General features: G+C 53.4%; 6 protein-coding genes across 6 annotated transcripts; 5 read left to right on the top strand and 1 right to left on the bottom strand.

Annotated features, from left to right (window-relative positions):
• Positions 1–355: 355 nt before the first annotated feature.
• Positions 356–10535, top strand: BU26DRAFT_512746 (uncharacterized protein). Its single transcript, XM_033827460.1, has 4 exons — positions 356–572; positions 677–1350; positions 1508–7132; positions 7242–10535. Exons 1-4 carry the CDS (start codon positions 510–512, stop codon positions 10300–10302), a joined length of 9423 nt encoding a protein of 3140 aa, XP_033690795.1. The 5' UTR covers positions 356–509; the 3' UTR covers positions 10303–10535.
• A 1745-nt stretch (positions 10536–12280) lies between these two features.
• BU26DRAFT_412489 (polysaccharide lyase family 1 protein) lies at positions 12281–13565 on the top strand (the record flags this gene model as incomplete). The annotated part of the gene is made up of 3 exons (XM_033822972.1): positions 12281–12429; positions 12489–12906; positions 12960–13565. 3 exons carry the CDS (start codon positions 12281–12283, stop codon positions 13563–13565), a joined length of 1173 nt encoding a protein of 390 aa, XP_033690796.1.
• Positions 13566–14048: 483 nt separating this feature from the next.
• Positions 14049–16554, top strand: BU26DRAFT_526451 (glycoside hydrolase family 95 protein; the record flags this gene model as incomplete). Its single annotated transcript, XM_033830703.1, has 3 exons — positions 14049–14530; positions 14593–14825; positions 14876–16554. The coding sequence occupies 3 exons, from the start codon at positions 14049–14051 to the stop codon at positions 16552–16554; spliced, it is 2394 nt and encodes a 797-aa protein (XP_033690797.1).
• Positions 16555–17758: 1204 nt separating this feature from the next.
• On the top strand, positions 17759–19150 carry BU26DRAFT_392390 (FAD/NAD(P)-binding domain-containing protein; the record flags this gene model as incomplete). Its single annotated transcript, XM_033822711.1, has 3 exons — positions 17759–17851; positions 17904–18552; positions 18624–19150. Coding segments are annotated over 3 exons (1269 nt in total), but the record flags the coding sequence as incomplete, so codon positions are not given.
• Positions 19151–19262: 112 nt separating this feature from the next.
• BU26DRAFT_414208 (uncharacterized protein) lies at positions 19263–20525 on the bottom strand (the record flags this gene model as incomplete). The annotated part of the gene is made up of 4 exons (XM_033823055.1): positions 19263–19824; positions 19878–20119; positions 20194–20282; positions 20363–20525. 4 exons carry the CDS (start codon positions 20523–20525, stop codon positions 19263–19265), a joined length of 1056 nt encoding a protein of 351 aa, XP_033690799.1.
• Positions 20526–22754: 2229 nt separating this feature from the next.
• BU26DRAFT_536239 (MFS general substrate transporter) lies at positions 22755–24574 on the top strand (the record flags this gene model as incomplete). Its single annotated transcript, XM_033831337.1, has 5 exons — positions 22755–22931; positions 23050–23221; positions 23304–23559; positions 23633–23842; positions 23938–24574. 5 exons carry the CDS (start codon positions 22755–22757, stop codon positions 24572–24574), a joined length of 1452 nt encoding a protein of 483 aa, XP_033690800.1.
• Between the last annotated feature and the right edge of the window lie 285 nt (positions 24575–24859).

A 24859-nucleotide genomic window follows, 5' to 3' on the forward strand; every position in this document is an offset into this window, starting at 1 on the left:
GTTCCCGCCGTCGATTCTGATTGGCGCTGAGCCTCATTGGCCTGGTTGTTCGATTCCCGTGTTACGGTACGCATGCCTGCATGTCTCAGCTGTCTCTCTCAGCCTAACTCCGGAAACCTACTCTTGGGGACCCTCAACACACTGAAGACAGACGGGAAGCTACAGGACCCACCTGCCTTTGCCCTCACCGCTCTAGCTTTGACCATGATGCTATGTTGCTGCCTGGATCGGACTGTTTCACTCACTCCAGTTGCGCCAAATTGCTCGCCGCTATCTCACCGCCACAGCAACCAAACACATATATTTTTGTATATCTTGTGCAGCGCCTTCACTGCCGGTGCCCACTCACAAATCCCTCAAATTCCCCCTAAATTTCTCAACTTTCCCGTCTCGCAACACATCACCGTTGTATTATCGTTCCTGTCCCTAACGCCTTCAGTCCAGGCTCACCTCACCTCAACTCACAATAGCGGACGGGAGAAGCTCGTAGTCTACGCGGTTTCGGCGCCATGGGAGCGGTCGACAAAGAGGCGTTGGCCTACCTGGTCCACCATCTCGTGCTCCCGCCCAAGGTACGTATGTCGCGGTACACACTTTCGACTGTGGGAATCCGCTCCGAGTGGCCTTCAACAGAATAAGTGCAGGGACATTGCTAATATATATGTCACGTCTGTAGGTGCCCCAAAAGGACGACTCGACGGCATCCAATGAGCGCGCCCTTCTCGAGACAACTTCAGAGGCCTTGCGAAAATTTGGAAGTGCTATCCAGGCCGAGCATGCCGGACTTGCTCCGCAAGTCGAGTCCGCGACCTCCATGATCAATAACTTGCTCCGTAGCCGTGACTCCGGTGGTCATGTCAGCGAAGCACAATTGGCAGTTCTCCTTCACAGTCTCGCTACGGGACGAACTTTGGACGCTGTCCCTCTGGAGATCAAGGCCCAAAATGCCGGCATCATTGTCAGCAGACGCGAAGACGATGTCATCTTCGAGCTTTTCGAGCTTTCTCCTCCTAATCAATCAGTCATGACTACCAAGGGCCGTCTCACTCGCTCCTTCCCAACTTATGCCTACCGGATCCCCATCGAGCAATTTCGAGAAGAAGGTCTGATAGGATCGCTGGCCCAGGCTATCGCCAAGATGAGTTCACAGGTAGCCCCAGGCTTCCAGCCTCTGATCCAGAAAGTTGGCAAAAGCCATGCCGAGATCCGCGATACTACTCACCCCGGTCTGATCACCGACTACCTAGCCAATTTCCTCTGCGCCAACGGCCAGCCAATGGACGCAGGTGGCATCTGGAAGAATACGCGAGAAGAGGTCTTGTGGTCCAATGCCAAGATGCCCTGGCGAAGGTACGTCCTCTCTACACATACCAGCATGTCTGTATTCTGGCCCAGGAAAGATATTCCTGATATTCCCAGTGATTAGAGTACAGTTGAAGACATGCTGGGATATTCCCCTCTCCCCTAACCTGCTGAATTTCGCTAACATGTCCCGCCATCTTCGCAGGTCACCCTTGTGGCTCCTCGTCCGCGTGTCTCTGCAATTACAATTCGATCGTTGCGCAAACAACAGCGATCCGACAAAGGCATTGTACAAGCCCTTCATGGTGTATCTGCTGGGACACATTCTCGACTTGGCTGGAGGGCACCACAACCCCGCGTCGAGTGACTTGCTGTTCGCCACCTCTGCGAAGCTCACCCGTCGCATTCGGAAACTAGAGTCGCACGCACAATCCGAATCCTCCTCCGCGAATTGGATGAAGTTCGCCCATATAACGTTATCCCGTGCCTACGAGTTAATGGATACGAGGTGGAAGGACATCATGAACAATACGTCGTCCAATGTCAACACAGCCGTGCTCAACACACTGGAGCCCGAAAAGGACCTCGACGTTTGCCTTTCGGGACTGGACAACTTCGTTGGCCGGATCGCAGCTAGGGAACAACTTTCCGGTGCTTCTCAGTTCCGACCTTCCTTGACGTATCCCGACTTTGCGCCGGATGAACTCCCAAACGGCTTCCGTGAGTCCGGGGAGTATGTCTACTTCCAGTTGGCAGCGGTAGAGAAGTGGGTCGAGAACCACCTTTCATCGTGGCTTGATCTCCATGGAGAAGAAGAGTCGACGTGTGACGGCCTACGTGAGCTGATCGAAGCCTACCACTACGCAGCGAAATCAGCGTACGCCAATATGCCAAGGAGCATTTCTGTCATGTACTTATGTCTTCTCGAACTCTGGGTGGCCTGCGACAAATCCGCCCGCCATATACACCCTCTGCTTGATGATTTCGATCCCGAAGTTCAGTTGGAGTCGCTCGCAGCGCTTTCGCTTCCGCTCAAGAGCCATTTGCAGCGGTTGGCCCAGGTCGAACGCTATGTGCGGGACCGACGAAATGCGGCTAAGCGGCATTCGCCGTCCGTGTTCCGCAATTTCGGTCACGCATCTTCTTTCGCGGTCAAGTTCTTCGACCGGTCGAGCGAACTCGAAGAGCTACACTTATGCATCGAACAAGCTGCGACCGAAGACTGTCTCAAGAAGCGTCAAGAATTGGCCAGTAAGCAGGAGCAATACCGGGATCTGATGCGGAAGTACGATGAAAGCGTATGCGAGTATCGCGAAGTCATCACCAATCATTACCACGGGTATACTGAGACTCAGCATGATCCCTACTGCCGCAAGTGTAGATTCCGCCAAGAGGCAGAGGGCATTGGAATCCGCGTGTATGAGTGGCCCCTCTCTTCGGACGCTTCAATAGCAAAGGCAACCCTATTCGAGCTGCAGATACCCCCGGCGTTCAGTAACTGGCGAGACGTAACTCTTTTTGTTATGATGAATGTGCTGGGCTTCGTTCGTAGCCGGGATCAGCGGCCTCGGGCATCCTACAAACTTTCTGGCCATCAGGACTTATCCAATTTCAGTTCAGGTCCGTACGGACAGCGGATCATCCTCCTGTCTCAGGTCAAACCCCACACTGGAACCCACCGCAAGCTCAAGAACGGCGTATCAACGCTCAAGGAAGAAAATGTCTGTCTGGACAATGCTCTGCGGTATCAGTACTACGACAGCTCGGACGGCGTCTTTACTGACTCGCTGCATTCGACTGACCGAGTGTCAAAAAACTGCACATATCAGCTTCCTGGTCGCTCGTCGAATCTTCAACAATACGTCCGGCCTCTTGCAGCTGATGTCCCCCCCAACAAAGTCATTGCAGATCTATCGGATTGTCCTACCCACATATCGATCGATGAATATAAAGCTTTCGGCGCACTTCCACTAGGCTATAACGTTCAGTACATAAACATACTGACGCAACTAGCCATGCCGACCGTGGACTTTGCGAAGGCTGAGACGCAATGCCTAATTCTACAAACCACTCACAGAACGGGGCCTCCATCAGAAGATGACTGCATTGAGAGATTGAGTCATCGAATTCTGGCAGTTGAATCGTTCGGCCAAGCCATGATCAAGGAACTCGACAGTGCTTTGCAACGAGTGACAGAGAATTGGGAATCTTGGAGGGCTGTTGCGAGTTTCGTGCAGCTATCTTTGAGGCTTCTGAGCTTCACCTCTTCGTCCGAAGTTAAATCACGCTGCTTAAGCTACCTCGCTAGTGTTCGCCAGATATGCTTGGGCTGGTTGGACACCATCATGCAGAGATTACATGTCTCAACAGATGACGGCCAGCGAGTCGAGCTCTGCTCCAGGGCTACAGAGATTGCTCTCCTCTGCATCAGCTCGTTCGACGTGGACGAGGTCCACGTCAACGATGTGCTTTGCTCCCCTTCCGCGACGTCGGCTTTGCTACAGAGTTCGATTATTGTCCAGGAGAACAAAGACACTACATCAACCGAGCACGATTCCCTGTATCGCGTTATGCTGCAGAACTGGAGATCAGTGCTTTACCGCGTCTTTCCTACACTGGCGTCCGGTATCCTGATTCGACATTTAGAGGGGGAGCTCAACGACGCGGTGACCGCTTCCTGGGCAGCGTTCCGTCCGTCAGATAACTGGACTTCGTACAAGACTCCTTGGCATCAATGGATGTATGTGAAGTGCAGCACGCTCGACGTTCACTTCAATCTTCTTACCGCGGAATTGCTGGTCCAGGGCTTACCCTTAGCCCGGTTGCCCGCAGAGTACTTGCGCCACCCGGTATATCCGGCACTCTTCCAGAGATCCTCGATAGAAGTAATGCCCACGAATGAGCCAGGCATGGATTTCTCCTCGAAACACGCTTACCGAGGCCACGAGCTTTCTTTTGGAATGGAAGGATCCGACATGCTCGTTGTCGCTGCCAATGCCAATGAAAAGTTCGATCTCTTACCTTCTCGCCTACTGAAGGACCTATTTCCGAGTTCTTTCGTCGATGACTACTTCCACTGGTATAACCATCATACCGGGGAGATAGAATTTCGGCCACGAGCTAAGCCATGGTCTTCCACAAATCAGCTTTGGCGCCTCAATAGGTCCGGACCGTCGTGGCGCCTCGTGTGCGGTCAATACACTCTCGTGAACATTGATAGCAACACCGCTCGCGCGCTCGCGAGGATGTTCTCCCCATTGGAGAACGCCCTGCATATCCATACGAAGCTCGACATGTCATCCCTATCAGTGTCTATTGACATACCTAGACTTCAGCTTGGATTCTATTTCGGGCACCGCGAGTCACTCATACACTCTCGGCAATACCGCGGAATGATTGTCGATCCCGACCAGCGCGTGGGAACTTTGGTCGGCCTGTCCAATAAGCTCGTCTTGAAGCATACGCGAGACATGGATGAGCGGTTGGTTGTGGTGCCCGAGGGATCGATCACGTATCAGAAGGCTCTCAACCACGTAGTGGTATGCATTGATCCAGACACTGCGGTGAAGGCCCATGTATATCACCTTGACCACATCCTTGGGCGAGCTACAGATAACGGCAGCCTGCAGAGCAGGTTGTATCTCTGCTATCTACATGCGCTTACCTCGTACTGTCTGCCGGACTCCTTGACTAGCCATACGGGCACCGAAGCCGCTCTCGGAATTCTGCGATCTGCCGCTGTGCGGTCATTCAACCTTCTCAGGAAGCAGGACATTGCTGTCCTTGATCTCATTGCGAGACTTTCGCCAGGTCGAGCATATTACCCACAAAATGAGCAAGTAATGCAGGAAATCGACTGGGACCCCAACCTTCCATCTCTCTCGCAGCATCCCGAGTTTTTCGTGGAAGTCGAACGCATCTTCAACCAAGCACGAGAAGCGAGATTTTTCCACGCCAGGGAGGACTATGTCGAACCGGTGAAGTTCAATTTCATGCAGCCTCACCTACTCCAGCGGGATATGATACGGTCATCAATATTCCGTGTTGACGGCTTTGGTGCTGAGCACTACAGCACGCAGTTCGACAAGGTCTACCAGGCGAGGGCCCGAGTTTCTAGACTAGAACGAGGCCAACGTACCTTCACTGCCGCCTCACTGATTCTGCGTGAGCAAGGAGCTCCCGCCTTTTCTATCCGCGCGCTCGAACATTCTTTTCGGAACGTTCACTTAAAGGGTGCTACAGTTCACCCTCCAGGCCGTCTTCCACTCAAGGCTAGCCTCCTGAAGTATGATTCCGATTGGCTTCAAGAAGCTTCCACTTTTGTTCCCAAATTGTGGTGCGATCTTCACGCGTCCTTGGCGAAGTCACCGCAGAACTACAACAAGTTCGATATTGCCATGTGGCTCTCAACAGCTGCATTTGCGCAGGCTGCGGATATGGAGCTAATCCAAGCCTTGGCAGCTCTCTACAAGATCCGGGAGTTTTCATCTATCGAGATCCCTCCCTTCACAATACTACAGTTGTCGAAGGGAGAGGCGCCCACGTTGTCCGATATCCGCAACCTCATACAAACTCGGAAGTCATTCCAAGTCTCTCCGGAGTTCAATTTGCCACAGCGGCCTACAGAGACTCGGAAGCAATATCAACAGAGGAGGCAGAAGCAGTTCCAAAGCAATCAAGAAAAGGCGGTCAATTCTCTCGCCCGGGCCCTTGAAGATCAGTGGCCGTGCGAGCAGCCCACGAGGCCTTCGGATGCACAAGCGGAAACATATCTTGACGTATCAAGGGTTATGCAGATTGCTGCGCCCTCGTTCAAAGCTTGGTATGACAATCGCTGCTTCTGGCGATATATTCAGGAGTTCTGTACTGCATTTGCACAACAGCAGGTCGTCCCTGTATCTGTAGCACAGAATGAAGTGGTGGACCCTCGTAAGTATGCCCAAGGCGATGAGAGCCGGCGGAGCTTCAGTGTGGCGAAGATCTTCTCTCTCCAAGCGCCTATCACAAACTCATCGAATCCAAATCGGATGTGCGGGCCAACTCTACCGGAAGCTATGTGCGCGGAAAATCTATCTGGTGGTCACTCCCCTAGAAGTACTGTAGTGTCGGATAGCAGCTCCGAACCTCAGTTCCAAAGGTCGCTAGATCATGACAGGTACCCTCAGGCCAAAGATCGGCTTTCCTCGCTGTTCGAAGACCTCAAACTTCAAGCCAGGTCAAAGTGCGAGAAGGCCTATATCTCCGACTTGCAGGACAGCTGCGATTCCCTGGCAGTGCAAGAAGCAGTGCCGCATGGACGTGTTGTAGGCGTCAACACCGCGGTCCGTTTGGAAGCGCACCTGGCTGACTGCCGACGATACTTCCACGAACTAAACGTCTTATTGGAGAACGTTGTCAAGTCGGCTCACGACGTAGCGGCTCGAATACAACAGTCTCCTCGTCTTTCTCCAACATTCTGGCTTCAGCAATTGAATCGAGAGCGTTACGACACCTTGTCCGATGACTGGAAGGCTGTCATCATCCAGTACGGGCTTGCGATAACTGAACTGCACCGCGCCCAACGCCTGCTCGCACTTTCGGGTCATCCTCAAGATCTTGCCGAGGAGCTGCGCAACTGCGGTCATCAAAACTGGGACCCTGCGGAATATCCTGAGACCTTGCTGCTCGAGGCAGAGAGCGGCATAATGGTTCGGGAAGTCCAAGAGGAAATTGCGAACCAGATGAGGAAGCCCCCTAGCGACCAAAACGCGGTAATGCAATTGAACATGGGAGAGGGGAAATCTTCTGTGATTGTCCCAATAGTTGCCGCCGCTTTGGCGGACGGATGGAGGTAAGTCGATGGCGGATCCTGCTTTTCCCCCAAAAATACGTCTCAACGTGTCATATCATCCCGTCCCCGACATAATTCAATTGAGCACATGCTAACCATTTCAACTTAGTTTGGTGAGAGTTATTGTCGCGAAGCCACAGTCCAAGCAGATGTTTCAAATGCTAGTCTCCAAGCTCGGTGGACTTTTGAACCGCCGCATCTATCACATGCCGTTCTCGCGGGTATTGAGACTCAGTGCTGATCAAGCCTACACCATCGACAAGATTTACCGAGAGTGTATGGCGAATCGCGGCATCTTGCTTGTGCAACCGGAACACATACTTTCTTTCAAGCTCATGGGGATCGAATGCCTCATCAGCGGTCCGACAAGCACCGGACCGTCATTGCTGAGAACGCAAGAATTCTTTGATACCAAATCACGGGACATCGTCGACGAAAGCGATGAAAACTTCAGTGTCAAATTCGAATTAGTATACACCATGGGATCCCAGCGACCTATCGAGCTAAGCCCCGAGAGATGGATCATCATTGATACGCTGCTGGGCTTGCTAGGGCGATGTGCTCTACCGGTCAAGGAGAAATTTCCGCATTCTATCGAATTCGACGATCGATGGCAGGGTAGATTTCCGCGTGTCCGTATTCTGCAGAGCGATGCAGAGGATATGTTGTTTGATCTGATGGCGCGGCATATTTGCGACGTCGGCTTTCCCGGTCTCCCAATCACGCGGCAACCGCAATGCATGAGAGATGCTGTCTACCGATATATTCGGCAGGCCGAACTCGCCACAAAGGATATCGACGCGGTAGAAAAGGGACCGTTCTGGATGGAGTCAACCAAGGATGCCCTCCTGCTCGTACGAGGTCTTATCGCATGCGGCGTTGTGCGCTTCGCCTTAAGGTCAAAGCGATGGAGGGTGAATTACGGTGTCGATCCGAACCGATCTCCAAAGACGACGCTGGCTGTACCGTACCGATCAAAGGACTGCCCTTCTCCGCGGTCTGAATTCAGTCACCCAGACGTACTCATCGTATTCACATCGCTTACTTACTACTACGGCGGCCTAGAGGATGACGACCTCTTCGACACTCTCGCCCACTTGCTCAAGTCAGACCAGGCTGACATCGAATACGCGCAGTGGGTGCGCACCGCAGGACTTCTTCCAAAGGCGTTCCACCATCTATCTGGGATCAATATCAAAGACCGATACCAGTGCATCAATCAGGTCTTTCCATCGCTACGGTACTCTAAGGGCGCTATCGACTACTTCTTGTGCCACATCGTCTTCCCGAAAGAGATGAAGGAATTCCCGTACAAGCTCTCAGCCTCCGGTTGGGACATCGGTCAGGTGAAGCCAAAACCAACCACTGGGTTTAGTGGGACCAACGACTCGCGCCATGTGCTTCCTCTTAGTGTTCATCACCTCGACCTACCCAAACAGAAGCACACTAATGCGCTAGTTTTAGCGCACCTTCTGCAGGATGAGAACTCTGTCAAACTACTGCCGCCAAGAACAGCATCTGTGACCTCTGATGCCGAACACCTGCTTGCGACGGTCATGGCCATGGACCTCTCGACTAGGGTCATACTTGACGTTGGTGCTCAGATCCTCGAGCTCAACAACTATCAGGTAGCGGAGAAATGGCTGAGCATGAGCACAGATACAACGAAAGCGGTCGTCTTCTTCAACGACAATGAGGAACTCTCCGTTCTTGATCGTACTGGTCGGGTCGACCTCCTACAGACATCACCGTTTGCCAAGCAACTTGATGCTTGCCTGATCTATCTAGATGAGGCGCATACCCGCGGAACCGACCTGAAGCTTCCGCGAAACTACCGAGCGGCGGTCACCCTAGGTGCCAATCTTACAAAAGACCGACTGGTGCAAGCCTGTATGCGGCTTCGGAAGCTTGGCAAGGGGCAGTCTGTGGTGTTCTGCATACCAGAGGAAATCCAGAATAAGATCCTAGAGTGCACATCGAAGCGGACTGCCGAAGAGATCGGGGTATCCGATGTCTTGGTCTGGGCCATATGTGAGACCTGGGCGGACCTACGTCGGAGCATGCCGCTGTGGGCCACGCAGGGTCGTCGCTTCGAGGAACACAAAGATCTTCTACATGGCGCTAACACTACCAAAGAGCAAGCTAAGCAGTTTCTCGAAGATGAAGCTCAGTCCCTTGAATATCGATACCGGCCGCGCCAGCGCACCTCCCATGAAGCACTATTGTACGAGGGATGGGACACTTCCAACGAGAGCATTTCCAGGATCCTGGCTCGCTGCCGCGACTTCGAGACTACAAACTTCGATGCCGCCACACTTCAAGAAGAACAGGAGCGAGAACTCTCTCCGGAAATCGAGGAAGAGCGGCAAATACAGCGTCCTGCGCCCATGGAGCCCGCGAAACACGTGTTGGAAGGGGATCTTGTCAAATTGGTGGAAACTGGAGAAATCGCAGTAGATTCGAAGGCTTTTACTCCTGCCTTCCGAGCCCTGCAGTCGACGACTGCGGCCAAGCATTTCGGCCTTGCTCAGTTTCCTACGGAACTTCTCGTCACGGCCGACTACATTCGCACTGTCAAGCCGCCTTCAGGCCTGGGAAATTCCTCGTACACTTCCGACTCGTATCAGAGGCCCGTTCAGTGGATCCTATCGGTCCCAAAACCGGCTTCTCGTCCAGGTGCATCCGTTCCAACCGTCGGTCACTTGGTCATCCTCAGCCCCTTTGAAGCTGATCAGTTACTCGGGAAGGTTCAGAAATTCTCTAAGGTGACCTTACACGTCTACTCGCCGCGCTCCAACCTCGCCTACAAGCCTCTTGACATCCTTCAACTGTACTCTGTTGGTCGGCCATTCTCCCCGAACACCGTCCCACGCAGCCTCATTGTGCAGCTCAATTTGTTCGCTGGCCAGCTGTACTTCCGCTCCTACGAGGAGTATACGGAATTGTGCGACTTCCTGGGTCTTGCGTGGGCTGCGGCGAAGGATGGGCAGGTGGTTCAAGCAGATGGGTTCGTGGCGCCGCCGAATGGAAAGTGGGGGTTGAAGAGGAGCCCCGTCAAGTTTCTTAGAGAGTTCTTTACGAAGGTTAGGAGGGAGGGCGAGGGCGTGGGAAAGACCCATTTAGGGAAGGTCCTGGATGGTGGGTTGTTAGAGGAGAGCGATTTCGAGTGAAATCAGGAGTGTTGAGGGTTGGCGAGGTATTCGAGATGGCGCTCGTGTATGTCAAATGGTGCTTAGAGTGGAGGGGATATGGTGCCGGATTGGTTGAGGATTTCACACAAATTGGAAGTGTACCCTATTTGAGAGAATGGCTTGGTGAGGTTGCACTCTAGGCCAAGTCAATGCTTGGGGTATTGCTGCTCCTCAGGTGGTCTGAATGTATGATCATGGCATCTACTGTCTGCAGCTGTCGCCACCTCCGTTCTTGCGTGATGACTCTCGAAAGTAGCTGTGACACTCACTCCTATGGTCTTCGATTCGAAAAGCAATCATAAAAGCGTTGTCATGCGCGAAGCTTCCCATGCACAAGCAAAGCCAATCTGCTAATGTCAAGCAAATACCCAACATAAAAGCCACCGTTGCCGTCGAATATGCCATCAGGCTCTTCCCCCAGCGTCCGTTTTGCAATCTCGTCCCAACTCCCTTCGCACCGAACCTTCGCAGCAAGTCAACCCCCTCCCAACCCCTTCCTTCCAGACCGATGTTAGCCCACGCCGGTGTCCACCACCGGCAAAGCCGCCCGCGAACAACTAGTCGCCGATCTGCAAGCCTACTTCAAAGACAAAGCCGGAGACAAGTCCTCCTACACCGACTATCGGCGATAAAACGACGTTCGATCCCAAACTGTCCGGAACCATGCGGCTAAAAGCGAAGGTGCTTAATGGGGACAGGCGCAGGTTGATATATGTTGGATGGCGGTCTGTATCATCAGTTGAAGTACTTGGCGGAAGGGCAGTTGGGGATGCAGATGGATAGGGATGGGGTGAGGTGGGAGTTTGTGGAGCTGTTTGCTCCGTAGGGTGGGGGGTTTTGGGGGATGGAAGGAGGAAGGAGGGCGGAGGACGGTTTTTGCTTTTGAGGATGGTGATGGATGGTGATGGTTGGGCCGCTGTGTGCTAACCGGCATAGTTTCAGCTTCTAGGCTAAGATGGATTCAAGACAACTAGCTGTGTAGAGTCATGGAGGAGGCCGAAAATGAGGAGTAGGTCAAGAAGCGCGCCATCCTCCCATACTTCACTGTAATGTAGCTGACCCTTTTCATTCGGTACTACTACGGTTATATATCGCCCTAAATTAGAAGGAAGGCCGGGGCCCCTATTTAGGTAACTCTTTAGAATCTATTAGAGGTATACGTAAGGGAGCAAATTATAAGTTAACTAATTAATTAGCTATTGCAAGAATATACGTACAGCTAAGACTAGAGCTATAGATTAGTAGAGCCTCTGGGGTATCCTGGCAGTTATGCTAAGTAGGCTCGGCACACCGGTAAACATTGGTAACAAGTCGGAGGCTTTCCCTCCTCTTCCCCAACCCCAACATATCAGATGCTCCTCGCTAATCTTAAGTCCGTTTTATATGCAGCGGGATTTCGCTTACCAGTTTCGAGCCTCTCTTCCTCCCTTATTCCCAAGTCCAAGCTTAATCCATACCTTGTTTCGGGCACAAATTTCCTTTCTGGGCGCAAACACCGACTAGTGCGGGCGAGGTCAATTGTTTCACAATTCTCCACCAATTACGCGAATAATCAAAAGAGGGGAAGCTAAATTAACATTCGGAGCTCTCGTCTCCTTCCGGTTTCTCGACGAGTACATAAATTTTGCACTGCCACTCATTTCACTTCATCAATTGAGTGGCTAGACGGGAGCTCTGGAGACCTAAAAGTAGAGCTGATGCGTCCAATGGACGCGACGGAAAGCGTCCGAGATATACTATTTACATGGGACATGACGGTGGAAGAGACAGAAGTCGCTTAGGTGCCAAGTTATCTAAATTTCAAGTCTCTCCATGTGAAAACGAACATAAACAGAGCAGTTTTTACTTTATAAAGGTAAGGCTTGACTGCATAACAGATGGCCCTCCGTATCGATTCAATCCAGGGAAAAAGGCCACTTTTCGGGACATTCCCATCACCCACCCCAACTTGTTCAAAATGAGATCATCATTCGCCATCACATTGTCTATCCTAGGGATCTTCAGCCAGTCAATAGATGCACAAGTTGTAGGAACAGCTTCTGGCTTCGCAACTGGCGTTACTGGTGGAGGATCGGCTGCTGCAGCTACACCAACCAGTTTAGCACAGTAAGTTTGATATCAGAGGCATCAAGTGATATGAAAGCATTTGGGTTAACAACTGGAAGGTTGAAGACGTGGCTTACTGATAGCACGGCTCGCACCATTGTCATTGACCGGACGTGGGACTTCGTAGGGTCTGAAGGAACAACTACAGGGACCTGCTGCCAAACTGCCACTACCACATGTTCAGGCGGAACTTCTGCTGGCCAACTTACCATCGCGGATACATGTGACAGCGGTACACTAGTTACTTGCACCTATGACACGGCTGGCCGCACGCCAATCGATGTCGGCAGTAACAAGAGCATTGTGGGCAAAGGAAGCGCAGGAGTTATTGCCGGGAAGGGCCTTCGTGTCCGAGGTGGTAATAAAAATGTTATCATCCAAAATATTCATATCACCAACATTAACCCAAGGTTCGTTTGGGGAGGCGATGCTCTTACTCTCGACAGTACGGACATGATATGGGTTGATCATTGCAAGGTAAGTCTTTATTCATCTCCATGATATCATCGACTTACTCATGCCCTTTATAGTTTTCCCTCATCGGTCGTCAATTCATCGTCAGCGGCTGGGGCCAAGCCGGAAAAGTCACAATCTCCAACAACGAGTTCGACGGCAAAACCTCGTACTCCTCAGGATGCAACGGAAAGCACTACTGGACGCTCCTCCTCGTCGGTCTAGCAGACCAATACACCTTCTCCGGCAACTGGGTACATGATGTATCTGGCCGCGCGCCACACATGGGCACCACCGTAACCGCATCAACGATCTTCTTCCACGCGGTCAACAACTACTTCCAGAACATCGGCGGCCACGCCTTCGATATCGACAAGAACACTTATGTTCTGATGGAAGGCAATTACTTCGACACGGTCACAACGCCCATGACGTCTGGGTCTACTACTGCTGGTGGAGCCATCTATGATGTCATCACTGTTGCTGAAGCAGCGGCTTGCACAAGCTATCTTGGCTATATCTGTGAATGGAATAAAGCGTATAGCTCTGGCACGCTTTACGACATTGCGAATGTCGCTGTGCTGAGTAAGGCTTCTCAGTATAAGAGCTACTTGATTGGACATACAGCAGTCGCGGATGTACCTGCGAACGTGAAGGCCAATGCTGGGATTGGCAAGATTTGATGACTTGTCTGGGCCAGATGATGGAACGTGGAGAGTGGGAATTCACTTTTTGGAATGGCATCAATTCCTCACCCTTAATCGAACCAATTATTCTCTTATTGTACATATTTGAATGCATACCTACCCGTTATTATCCTGAAGCGCTGTTCACTTCGCTAAATAACCTTCTCGCTACCAATGCTCCCCAGTCTAAATAAGGCCCACAACCATGCACTCTCCACTGTAGCTGGCTTTTAGGACGGTAAGTCTACTCGGCCGAGTTTAACACGAGATGGCGGCTCATTCCTAAAATCCGGGGTACGATCTGCGCTGGCTCGCGTAAGAGAAGCAATTCGTCTTTAGCCGCCACGAGCTCATTGGCGGAGAAACAACTTGGTGATCTCCACGACCTCCTTTCCGTGAAAGCTTGACTACCACTTACAGCACAAATATAAGTAGGTGATTTCCTGTACGAGTAGAATATGAAAGCATCCAACTGTCGAGATGAAGCTCCACGGGCTTTCAGAATTGGTCCTCACGCTGACCCTGACATCCCAGTGTCAGGCAGTCCTCGATGGCAGCCGTTTCCTCTGGTACACAAGCCCAGCCCAAGAATGGGAGCAAGGAGCCCTCCCAATCGGTAATGGCAGGCTCGGAGGCACAATTTATGGAGGCGCAGATGAAGTCTTCACGCTCAACGAAAATACAATCTGGTCAGGACCGCTCCAGGACCGCGTGAGCGCCAATGCCCTCGAGGCATTACCCATTGCCCGCGAGATGTTGCTAGCTGGTAATATCTCCGCCGCTGGAGATTATATCCAACGAGAAATGAGTCCTCCAGAGAAGTCGGAGCGTGCGTTTAGCTATTTCGGGAATATGGATCTTGCGTTTGGTCATTCGGGTCAGCTGGAGAATTATTTGCGGTGGTTGGATACGAGGCAGGGAAATGCGGGTGTCTCGTATATGTATGGCGGTGTCAATTACACGTGAGTTTATCATTTATGTTAAAAATTGGTATAGAAAGTACTGATTGACTCACTCTCGTCAGCCGTGAATATATTGCAAGCTTTCCAGCGGGTGTCCTCGCTGCACGGTTCACAGCTAGTAAACAGCACGCTTTGACCTTGAACGTGAGTTTCAGTCGACTGGAGAACATCTCGGCCAACCTAGCTGCTAGTACCGGCTCTGTTCACTCGATCAATATGACTGGTACCAGTGGACAGCCCGCTAGCCAAAATCCTATTTTATTCACAGGCAAGGCTGTTTTTGTGGCTCCAGGAGGTTAGTTCTATTGCATTACCGAATAGGATTCCCAGCTGACTTTGCAAAAGCCACCTTTCAGGCATTTGGCTCCTCACTGCTCATAGCAAATGCTACTGTCATCGATATGTTCTTTGATGCAGAGACCAACTACCGTTACTCTACTCAAGCAGATCGCGATGCTGAGATCAGTCGTAAGCTTGGCAACGCTGTTAGCCAGGGTTATGATCGTGTCAAAAAAGAAGCACTTGATGATGCATGTGCTCTCTTAGAACGTGCCTCTCTAGATCTTGGCCAATCTCCCGCCAACCTAACTTCGCTCCCAACGAATGAGCGCGTCCTGAATTCTCGGACGGACTTCAGCGACATCGAGCTGACAACATTGACTTGGAACTACGGACGTCACTTACTCGTTGCTTCCTCCCGAAACACCGGAGAAACAATCGACATGCCCGCCAACCTCCAGGGAACATGGAACAACAAAACCACCGCAGCCTGGGGAGGCAAATTCACCATCAACATCAACACTGAGATGAACTACTGGCCCGCCGGCCAGACCAATCTCATCGAGACGCAAGAGCCGCTCTTCGATCTCATGAAAGTCGCCAAACCACGCGGCGAGTCAATGGCGCAGCGAATGTACGGCTGCAGCGGTACCGTCTTTCACCATAACCTCGATCTCTGGGGTGATCCGGGACCAACGGATAACTACACCTCGTCTACCATGTGGCCAATGGGCGCAGCTTGGCTTGTACAACATATGCTCGACCACTACCGCTTCACCGGCGACAAGACATTCCTGGCTAATACCGCATACCCATATCTGGTCGACGTGGCCAAGTTCTATGAATGCTATACATTCAACTGGGAAGGCTACAGGATAGCCGGACCATCTCTCTCCCCCGAGAATGCCTTCGTGGTGCCCGCGAACTTCAGCATTGCCGGCAAGACGGGGGCTATGGATGTTGACATCTCAATGGACAATCAGTTGATGACCGACGTCTTCACCGGTCTGATCGAGGCAGCCGCCGTACTAGGGATATCAGACACCGACCCGGATTTGCAGGCCGCGAAAGCCTTCTTACCTCTCATACGACCCCCGCAGATCGGATCTCTAGGCCAGATCCTAGAATGGAGATACGAATACCAGGAGAAAGCAAAAGGGCACCGACACCTATCCCCCCTCTATTCCCTCCACCCCGGCACGAAATTCTCGCCCCTCATCAACGCCACGCTCTCCAAAGCAGCAGGCGTTCTTCTGGACCGCCGACTGGCCGGCGGATCCGGCAGCACAGGCTGGAGCCGAACGTGGTTCATCAACCAGTACGCGCGCTTGTATCGCGGTGCCGACGCCTGGGAGATGGTGCGGGCTTGGTTCAAGACGTACCCGACTGGCAATCTGTGGAATACAGACAGCGGCAGCAATTTCCAGATCGATGGCAATTTCGGCTTCACGAGCGGGATCACGGAGATGTTGCTGCAGAGCCATGCGGGTGTGGTGCATCTCCTGCCGGCACTGCCGGGACAGGCGATACCGAATGGGAGTGTGAGGGGTTTGAAGGCGAGGGGGAACTTTGAAGTGGATATTGAGTGGGCGGATGGGGGTTTTAAGAACGCGACTGTGGTTGCGGTGATTGGGGGAGAGTTGAAATTGAGGGTTGAGAATGGGACGTCGTTCTCTGTTAATGGAGAGCCGTATTCGGGCGCTTTAGCAACAAGGAAAGGTGCGAAGTATACTATCGCCACTTGATGCCATTTGGGGCCACGAAGGATTTGGCATCGCTGAGAGGATGTCAACGCAGCTGTCTGATAAGAAGAACTTAGATTCATATTTCGATCATTTTTGCATGATGAAATCTCCAACGTTCCTCACCACCGTAGCACTTTATCTGAACATGCACTTCAGCAAGGCCCGACTCAGAGATGAAATTTGCATTGCATTACAAGAGATGTAATCCTTTCGAACAAAGGATGGACAAGATAAACAAGGGAAGGATGTCAAAGACCAAAAATTACTTCAAGGATTAGAAAATGTCTGGGGGTCCCAGCTCATTCCCTACAAAAGGCCAGAAAATGAAACATGCTTCTTGGTGTCGCAAACCTGTCATTGACTACTCGGTATATCGCTGTGCTTGGCTTTGCACCCAGTGACCTTCCAGCTGGATATTGAAAGAATGCAAGAGCTTTACAAGCAGATTACGAAGGCGGTCGAACAGGCCAAAATGCACTTCATCGGGGCGGAGAAAGATGCTTTGTAGGAGATTGAAATCGTCGTGCGAGGATAGTCCAGGTCGGCAAGGCAGATGTGGAGGAGGGCGCTAGAGAGTTGGCTGAGAAGGAAAGAGAGCTGCCAAGGCAAAGGAAGAAGATGCTAACAGATGCCCGCCAATACGTCGCCCGGTGTGAGAATGGAGAGATTGTGGTCTGAGTTCGAGACGTCCACCGCACGGCTCCAACATCGGTGCTGCAAGGATCAGACTGCTAGCCACACGCGCGATGACAGAGGACGTTTGCACTATCCACTCACCCTTGCATACGAGAGTCGAAAACTTCCAGTGAAGCTTGCCCGTATGGTGGAACAGGCCACCTTGGATAGTTCCAGGATGTTTTGGGTACATACTGAAGGAGTCGTCCCGCTTCAGGTGCGTTAGCCGTGGGCCCGCTGAATCACTACGCGCTAGAGCGCCTATCTTGCAAGCGCCAGTCGTACATCTACCGAGTGCAGTGTACGAGCGAATCCGGTTCATACTGTAACATACCACTCCACAAGCCGCGACTACAAGCAGGTGTCATCCAACGCCCCACCCCACTCACGTGATGCGGGGCAACAAACAAGGATAAAATGGTCACTAGTGTCTTGCGCTACTCGAAGTTGTACCCCAAAGGTGTATGTATAAAGCTCTAGGCGAAACACGGCTTTTGAAACAGAGTCCACCATGGCATCGTCGGCAAAGCCTTTCAACATCGCTATCGTAGGAGGTGGCATCTCGGGGCTTACTCTCGCCATCGCTCTGCAGAAGCATGATATTCCGATTACAGTGTACGAGGTAAGAGTTCGCGGAACGCAATACTGAGCATTTGCTGATCGTACCCTAACAGTCCGCCGCGCAGTTCGGCGAAATCGGTGCTGGCGTTGGCTTCGAGCCATGCATGGTCCGCATCATGGAGCTCATCTCCCCCAAAATAAAAGAAGGCTTCCTGCGCATCTCTAACAACGTCGTTACCGATCCGCCGAAATGGTTCGACGTGCGCGTCGGCGACCGCAGAAAAGCAGACGCGAACGGCGTGGTCTGCCACAAGGGCGACAAGGCGATCAAGCTCGACGAGCCGCTCTTCGTGATGCCCGCACGCCGCGGTCCAAGAGGCGGCGTGCACCGCGCGCATTTCCTGGACGAGCTCGTCAAGCTGATACCCGCCGACGTTGCGCAGTTCCGCAAGAAACTCGTCGATGTGACGCAGGCAGCGGATGGGTCCGGCGACGCCGTGCTGCACTTCGCGGACGGCGCGACGGCGCAGCACACCGCCGTGATTGGCTGCGATGGCATCAAGTCGCGGACGCGAGAGCTGGTGCTTGGCAGGCAGGACGGCCGACCCGTTTTCTCGGGGAAGTATGCGTATCGCGGCCTCATCCCGATGCAGAAAGCAGTCGAGCTCTTGGGCGACGAGATTCCTCGGACGCCGCAGATGTATTGCGGGTACCGCGGCCATGTGCTGACCTTCCCGATTGCAAATGGCACTATCATGAACGGTATGTATGGAGCCACCTACCTGCCCTTACAGGCAGGCAGGGGATGGGCTGATAACTGATTGCGTGGACAGTGGTGGCGTTCAGCTCGCGAGATGAGTGGAAGGACCCGGAGTGGGTAGTCAAGACCAGCAAGGAGGACATGCTGGCTGATTATGCGGAGTGGACTCCGAACGTGCAGAGCATCATGGCGAACATGAAGAACCCGGATATCTGGGCCTTGTTCAACCACGAACCGGCTCGCACTTTTTTCCAGACGCGGCCGAGGATATGCCTCGTGGGCGATGCGGCGCACGCGACGACGCCGCACCAAGGGTCTGGCGCGGGAATGTGCGTGGAGGACTGCTATGTGCTCGGCGAGTTGCTGGCCGACGTGTCCAGCGCGGACGGCCTCGAGGATGCGTTCCGAGCCTATGACCATGTCAGACGCCCCCGGTCGCTCAAGCTGGTGGAGACAAGTCGGGAGGCAGGCGAGCTCTGGGAGCTGCACGGCGCTGCCGGTGATGATCTCGACGCGTTCGAGCGCAACGCGGTGCAGAGGATGAGCTGGATCTGGGACCACGACATGACGGCCGACCTTGAGCGGGCGCGAGCGATGCTGCGAGCATAAACTTTTCCTGCCGTGAAGCACTTCATTGTCTTTGTCTCTATGTATATCGTACAGAAGAAGTCCGCACTCCCTTTTTTTCTTCCTTTCCTTCTCTATTCAGCGTTCACTGACGCACAACTTCAATATCCTTCGTCACTGTGATCCCTTCGATCATGCGCTCCTGGCTCTCGCTCCGACTCACCATAGATACATCGATCTCCGTCTTGCCCGTACTCTTGCTACTCTTCAAAGCCTCCATATGGAAGCTCGAGCCCGGTACACCCAACCCACCATTCTTGCCAGACAGCGGCGCACTCCCACCTCTGCTGGGATACTGATGGTAATAGCGCGCACTGCTCCCCTTAGTGCTGCGCCACCTCTTGGGCCAGAAGCGCGATATCGAGCGCCGCAAGCTAATCAGACAGGCGCAAATGACGCCGACGGCGGCCTCGATGAACGACCAGAGATTCGTGGGCGCTGATTCCCACGTCGGCTCCTTGGTCTTGAGCGTTAGGGGCAGCGTCACCATGCGCAGGACGGTGATGAGGCAGATAAAGAAGCCCATGCTGAAAAGCACGATGAGCCCGATGCGGTTCCCGATGGACATGTTGAGGCGCATGATGAGCGGCATGGGCAGGAAGAAGATGGTGAGGTCGGTGACGAGGTTGGAGACGGCGTTCGTCCAGCTAACTTCGCGTTAGCCATCCATGAACACGTCTTGCGGACTGGAGCTACATACCGATGCCACACAAAGTTAATACAAGTCCCCGGAATCTTGCGATTGTACACGCGCGGAACAGGCGAGCACTGAAAGATAGCGACCACGACGTAGGACAGTGTCCACACGACGCTGACTGCGATCATGGCCATACAGGCGCGGCGGAAGCCCTTGACGGGGAAGACGCGGTAGTAGAGAGTGAGGAAGGCGAGTTTGTTGGTGCCGTTGCAGAGCGTATAGAAGATCTGGGTGAGCCAGAAATACTGCGAATTTTGTCAGGATCAGTTTTGCTTAGGATAAAGGAAAGAGGGAGGTAGAGAGGTAGATTGCAACTTACCTTCAGCGCCGTCGTGACATTACCGCCAGACGCTATGATATCAGGCACGTGTTTTCCGAAGCCATATACAGTCGCCATGTACACCATTGCTGTGAAGATGATGAGCCAGACCTGCATGCCGTTCGTCAGTTCCAAGCTTGATGGGCTGAATAAAAAGAGAGCAGGAAACGCACCGTAGCAGCAATGACCATGATATCTTCCGCGCCAAACCACCCACGATTCTGCCACGTCGTCGCCAGCCGACAGACCAGCAACACCGTCGCAATCACGGTCAGGCTGACGCTGACCCATCGCAGATCGCGCTGCTCCTGAGCATACGCTGAGAAGATCATCTTGTACCTGACTGATGAGCACCTGACTCTTTCTCTCTCCCTGACCGAGCTAGCAGGCTTTTAAGGAAGGGACCAACAGTGGGTAATGAAGGGGTTGAAGGGGAAAACGGGGGGCCAGGCCGGGTAAACTAGCGCAGAGCAAGTATCTTTATAGACGATCCAGCGATGCCTTCCCGTCCTACTAACTGCAGGTGCAAGATCTGGAATCCGTCTCATTCGAAGATCGTGTTATGTCTGTGAGAGAGGTAGCGCTCGCGGATCCGGAACCTCATGCTTCACTATTGCGTTCCGTACCTAGTTAGCTGGCAGGGCGACGGAACCTTCCCTCCTGCACCTGGCAGAGGTACCTAGTTAGGTCCCCTGTCCCATTGCACTGGTATTATGTACGGGGGGAACGACCGGAAGAGCTGCTGTGTAGCGACGAACCACCTTCGCAGGCCTGTTTTTCCCGCCCGCGCGGGCTCTCCACTAGGCATTCGTCCGACGAACACAAGTTTCCAGAACGCCGGATTAGCCAGCGAAGTTTTTTTCATTACTGGTATAATAGTTGATTGGTGGCGCACGTCTGATACTCGCCTCATACGCAAGCTCGCCCATTCATGTGAAAGGCGTTGCTAGCTATGGCGGAAACGGGCTCGTAGTGCGACGAGATTTATTTCGGGAGAATACGACGTTGAGTGCATTGCTGGACCGCTCAAGGATTGGTGTTCCTGAGAGAAAAAGACCACGGCGGGACTGCCTGATGAAGGGTCTGTGGTGGGATTGCTAGGATCGGGGTAGTCAGGAACCCAGGCTGGAGGAATACGAGGCTGGGGCTTTGCGGAAGGGTTGAGTGGCAGAGAAGCAGGCGAAGGATTGGAGACGCACAGAGGCGTGGTTCATCCTGGTTTGCTTAATTTTTCTGGCGCAAAGTTTATTGCGACAGGCCGTGTGGAGGTACCTTCTGCCGTTCCCACTCGTACCATGGAGGCCTGAGGGAGCGTGTCTGCCTTGGTGGTTTGGTGTGAGGTGTCCAAGGGATACCGTGGGTACGTTGTTGGTATACACGTTTCGTTGAGAGATCCTTTCATTTGGAGATTCCCTCAAACCTTGTTTTCTGGCTTCTATCGATCGCTCGATGGGGACGTACACAGTACCGTGGTACTTGGGCGGTCATGACGAACGACGCACATCATCCAACCAAACCTACAGTACCTCAACGCCCACCCACGCCTCAGCCCTTCAGCTCATACATCCAAAGCCTCAGGGTCCAAGCGTACATAGGTACGACCACGGCCCGTGGCGCGGGGAACGCTATGCCGCAGCCGCCAGGAAAGTCAAAGTTTGGCGCGCCACATCGCGCCCGCACCCGACGATCTGGTTCGCAGCCCCATCTCGGCGACCTTACCGACGCAACCACCACGACCGATAGGTCCGCCCTCCCTCCAAGGGGCCTCTATATCTGCGTCCTCAATAATTGCTTCAAGCGCCCGGGACCGCTCCGAGCGCCGCCATTGGCTCCAGCGCGCTATCTGATCGTACGAGCGGCTGCAGCACTTTCTGTGCCGCCGTAGTCGCGGCATAGAGGCGACTAGGACAGGGCAGGGCCCAGGGTGCGGAACCGAGCGTGAAGTGAGGGGTCAGCGGTGAGGTCAGGGCAGGGCAGGGCCGATAAAGGAGATGATCCCTCCCTGGCCGGGTTAGGCAGTAGATGGGGGATGTGCGTCGAGCATACGACGGTTACACCAAGATACGCCCTGAAGGACAGGGCCATTCATTGAGATGCCCCACCTCTCTGGTCTCAGTCTGACAGACCAGACCCTTTCTCCTCTCCTCCCGCTATAGCTCGGATGCCCGTTGGCGAAGCCTTCTAGACCAAGTACTCCCTTGCACGACTTCGCATTCGCATTGCCACCAGGCCGGCTCGGTAGTTGCGAGCGTTCGTGTGTCACGACTCGGAGGACTCACCGTTCGTGGACGACAGTTCCCAGGGTGTCGCAGGGCCGGGGCTGGGTTGCTAGTATATCTCGTCTGTTGCAGCTGTTTGGGACTTTTGTGTCGCATCGCATCAGTCGAGCTCTGGTCTGCTGTCCTGTGTAATCTGCCGCTGCAGCACCTTGTTCTCTCCTTCCGCTTGGAGAGCGTCTCTATCTATCTATCCCGCCTCCTCGAGACCTGCGTTGGAGCGCCTGGTATACGCATTCTCCAGTACTGTAAGACAGGCTCTTACTGCTGCTCGACATCGTCAACATGGCGGATTCAGAGAAGATGGCAGTTATCATCGAGGGCGGCGTCTCTCCGACGTCGTCCTCTCTCGAACCTCCCATCGACCGTGCTGCTGAGCGGCGCCTGGTCCGCAAGCTCGACATGCGCATTCTCCCAGTCCTATGGGTTCTGTATCTGGCGAACTTCATCGACAGAGCCAATGTAAGGCCACCAACCTCTCCCTTCCGTACATGTCCCACAATCCCTCCAAGACCTTACTCCTCACCTCCCTACGGCCACAGTGCCACCAAATACCACCATCTACTAACCACCCACCCAGATTGGCAACGCCAAAATCCAAGGCATGGAAAAAGAGCTCAACCTCATCGGCCAGCGCTTCAACATCTGCGTGTGGATCTTCAACCTCGGCATCCTCACCGCCGGCGTCCCTCTAACCATCGCCTTCAAGAAGTACGGTCCCAAATCGCTGTGCGTCATGATGGTAGCTTGGGGTAACGTCTTTCCCCCTCTCATTCCTCCTCTGCCCCGTGCACGTGCTCCTCCTTCGCAGCTGTATGCTAACGCAACGTCCAGGCATCACGGTGATCGGCTGCGGGCTGGTAAAGCGCTGGGAAGAGCTCGTCGTCACGCGCCTGCTGGAAGGCATGGCGGAATCTGCATTTATTAGCGGCGCTGCGTACCTCATCGGCGCGTACTACACGACTAAAGAATACCTCAGCCGCTTCGTTTTCTTCTGTACGGCTGGAATCATCGCCGGCGCAATTAACGGCTTTATTTCTTCGCTGATTGCGAAGATGGATGGCGTGGGTGGGTATAGCGCGTGGAGATGGTAAGTTCATGGCCCCATTTACGCACAGAACAGTTGGCATGAATGATGAATGGGAAGACTGATATGCGAACAGGATCTTCATCATCGAGGGCATCTTAACCATCGTGATCAGCATCGTCTCCTGGCCGCTCGTCGTCCCCTTCCCAGAGGATTGCAACTTCCTCTCCAAAGAGGAAAAAGAGCTCATGCTCACGCGCGTCAAAGACGGAGGCCACAACCCCAACGAAACCATCACCCTCCGCGGCGCCCTGCACCACCTCAAGGACTGGAAGATCTGGGCTGGGTATGGCTTCTTTCTCCTCCTGTCTCATCACTCTCTCCTCCCTTTCCCTGCTATTCTCGTCGAACGTACCTACTCGCTAACGCCCGCATGCATAGTGTCGCCATGAACCTCGGAGTAACTGAGAACGCAAATTCGCTCGCAAATTTCCAACCCACCATCCTCAAAGGCCTCGGCTACACCGCCACCCAAGCACAAATCCACACCATCCCCGTGTACCTCGTCGGCGCCACCTTCAGCGTCATCTTCGCCTACCTCAGCGAGTACCTCAACCGGCGCTACGCCTTCTACATCCTCGGCTGGGCCGTGCTCGTCGTCGGGCTTGCCGTCGAAATCGCGTACCCGCCCGCGCCGGGCGTCCGGTACATGGGCATGTTCTTCATCGCGTGCGGCTGCTACCTGGCGATGCCGATCAGCATTGTGTGGGTGAGCATGAATGCCGGGAAGGGGTACAAGCGCGCGATTGCGATTGGCGCGATTATTAATTTCGGGACAGCGGGCGCGTTTGTGTCCAGTAACGTGTTTATGTTTAAGGAGACGCCGAGGTTCCATACCGGATTCAGCACTGGGCTGGGGCTGGCGTGCATGGGTGCCACTGCGGCGACGATTACGTTCCTGGGCTGCTGGTGGGAGAACAAGAAGAGGGATGAGCGGAGGTCGGAGTATCCCGCTGTGGTTGAGGGGACTGTGGAGGAGTTGGGGGATGAGCATCCGGATTTTAGGTTTGCGTTGTAGTTGGGATATGGTGGAGAAAAGTGGCGAAGATGATCGGACGAGACACTGACAGGGCGAGTAGATAGAGGGGAGGGAATATAAGTAGTACGAGAAAGCTGGCGCGATGGCACGATCTGTTCCTAGAGTCTGATGGCTGGCCAAATTAGCCTCTCTTGAGCTTGCTCATCCTGCCAACCCTCAACTCCGATTGCATTAAACACTAGCTCGCCTCAGACTGCGAATTGACTCGGTCCCCCTATACCACAATAAGAAACTAACTATCTATATGCCCATTCTGTCTTCCAT

This window comes from Trematosphaeria pertusa (genome assembly GCF_010094035.1).
Source record: "Trematosphaeria pertusa strain CBS 122368 unplaced genomic scaffold BU26scaffold_1, whole genome shotgun sequence".
Lineage (NCBI taxonomy): Eukaryota > Fungi > Ascomycota > Dothideomycetes > Pleosporales > Trematosphaeriaceae > Trematosphaeria > Trematosphaeria pertusa.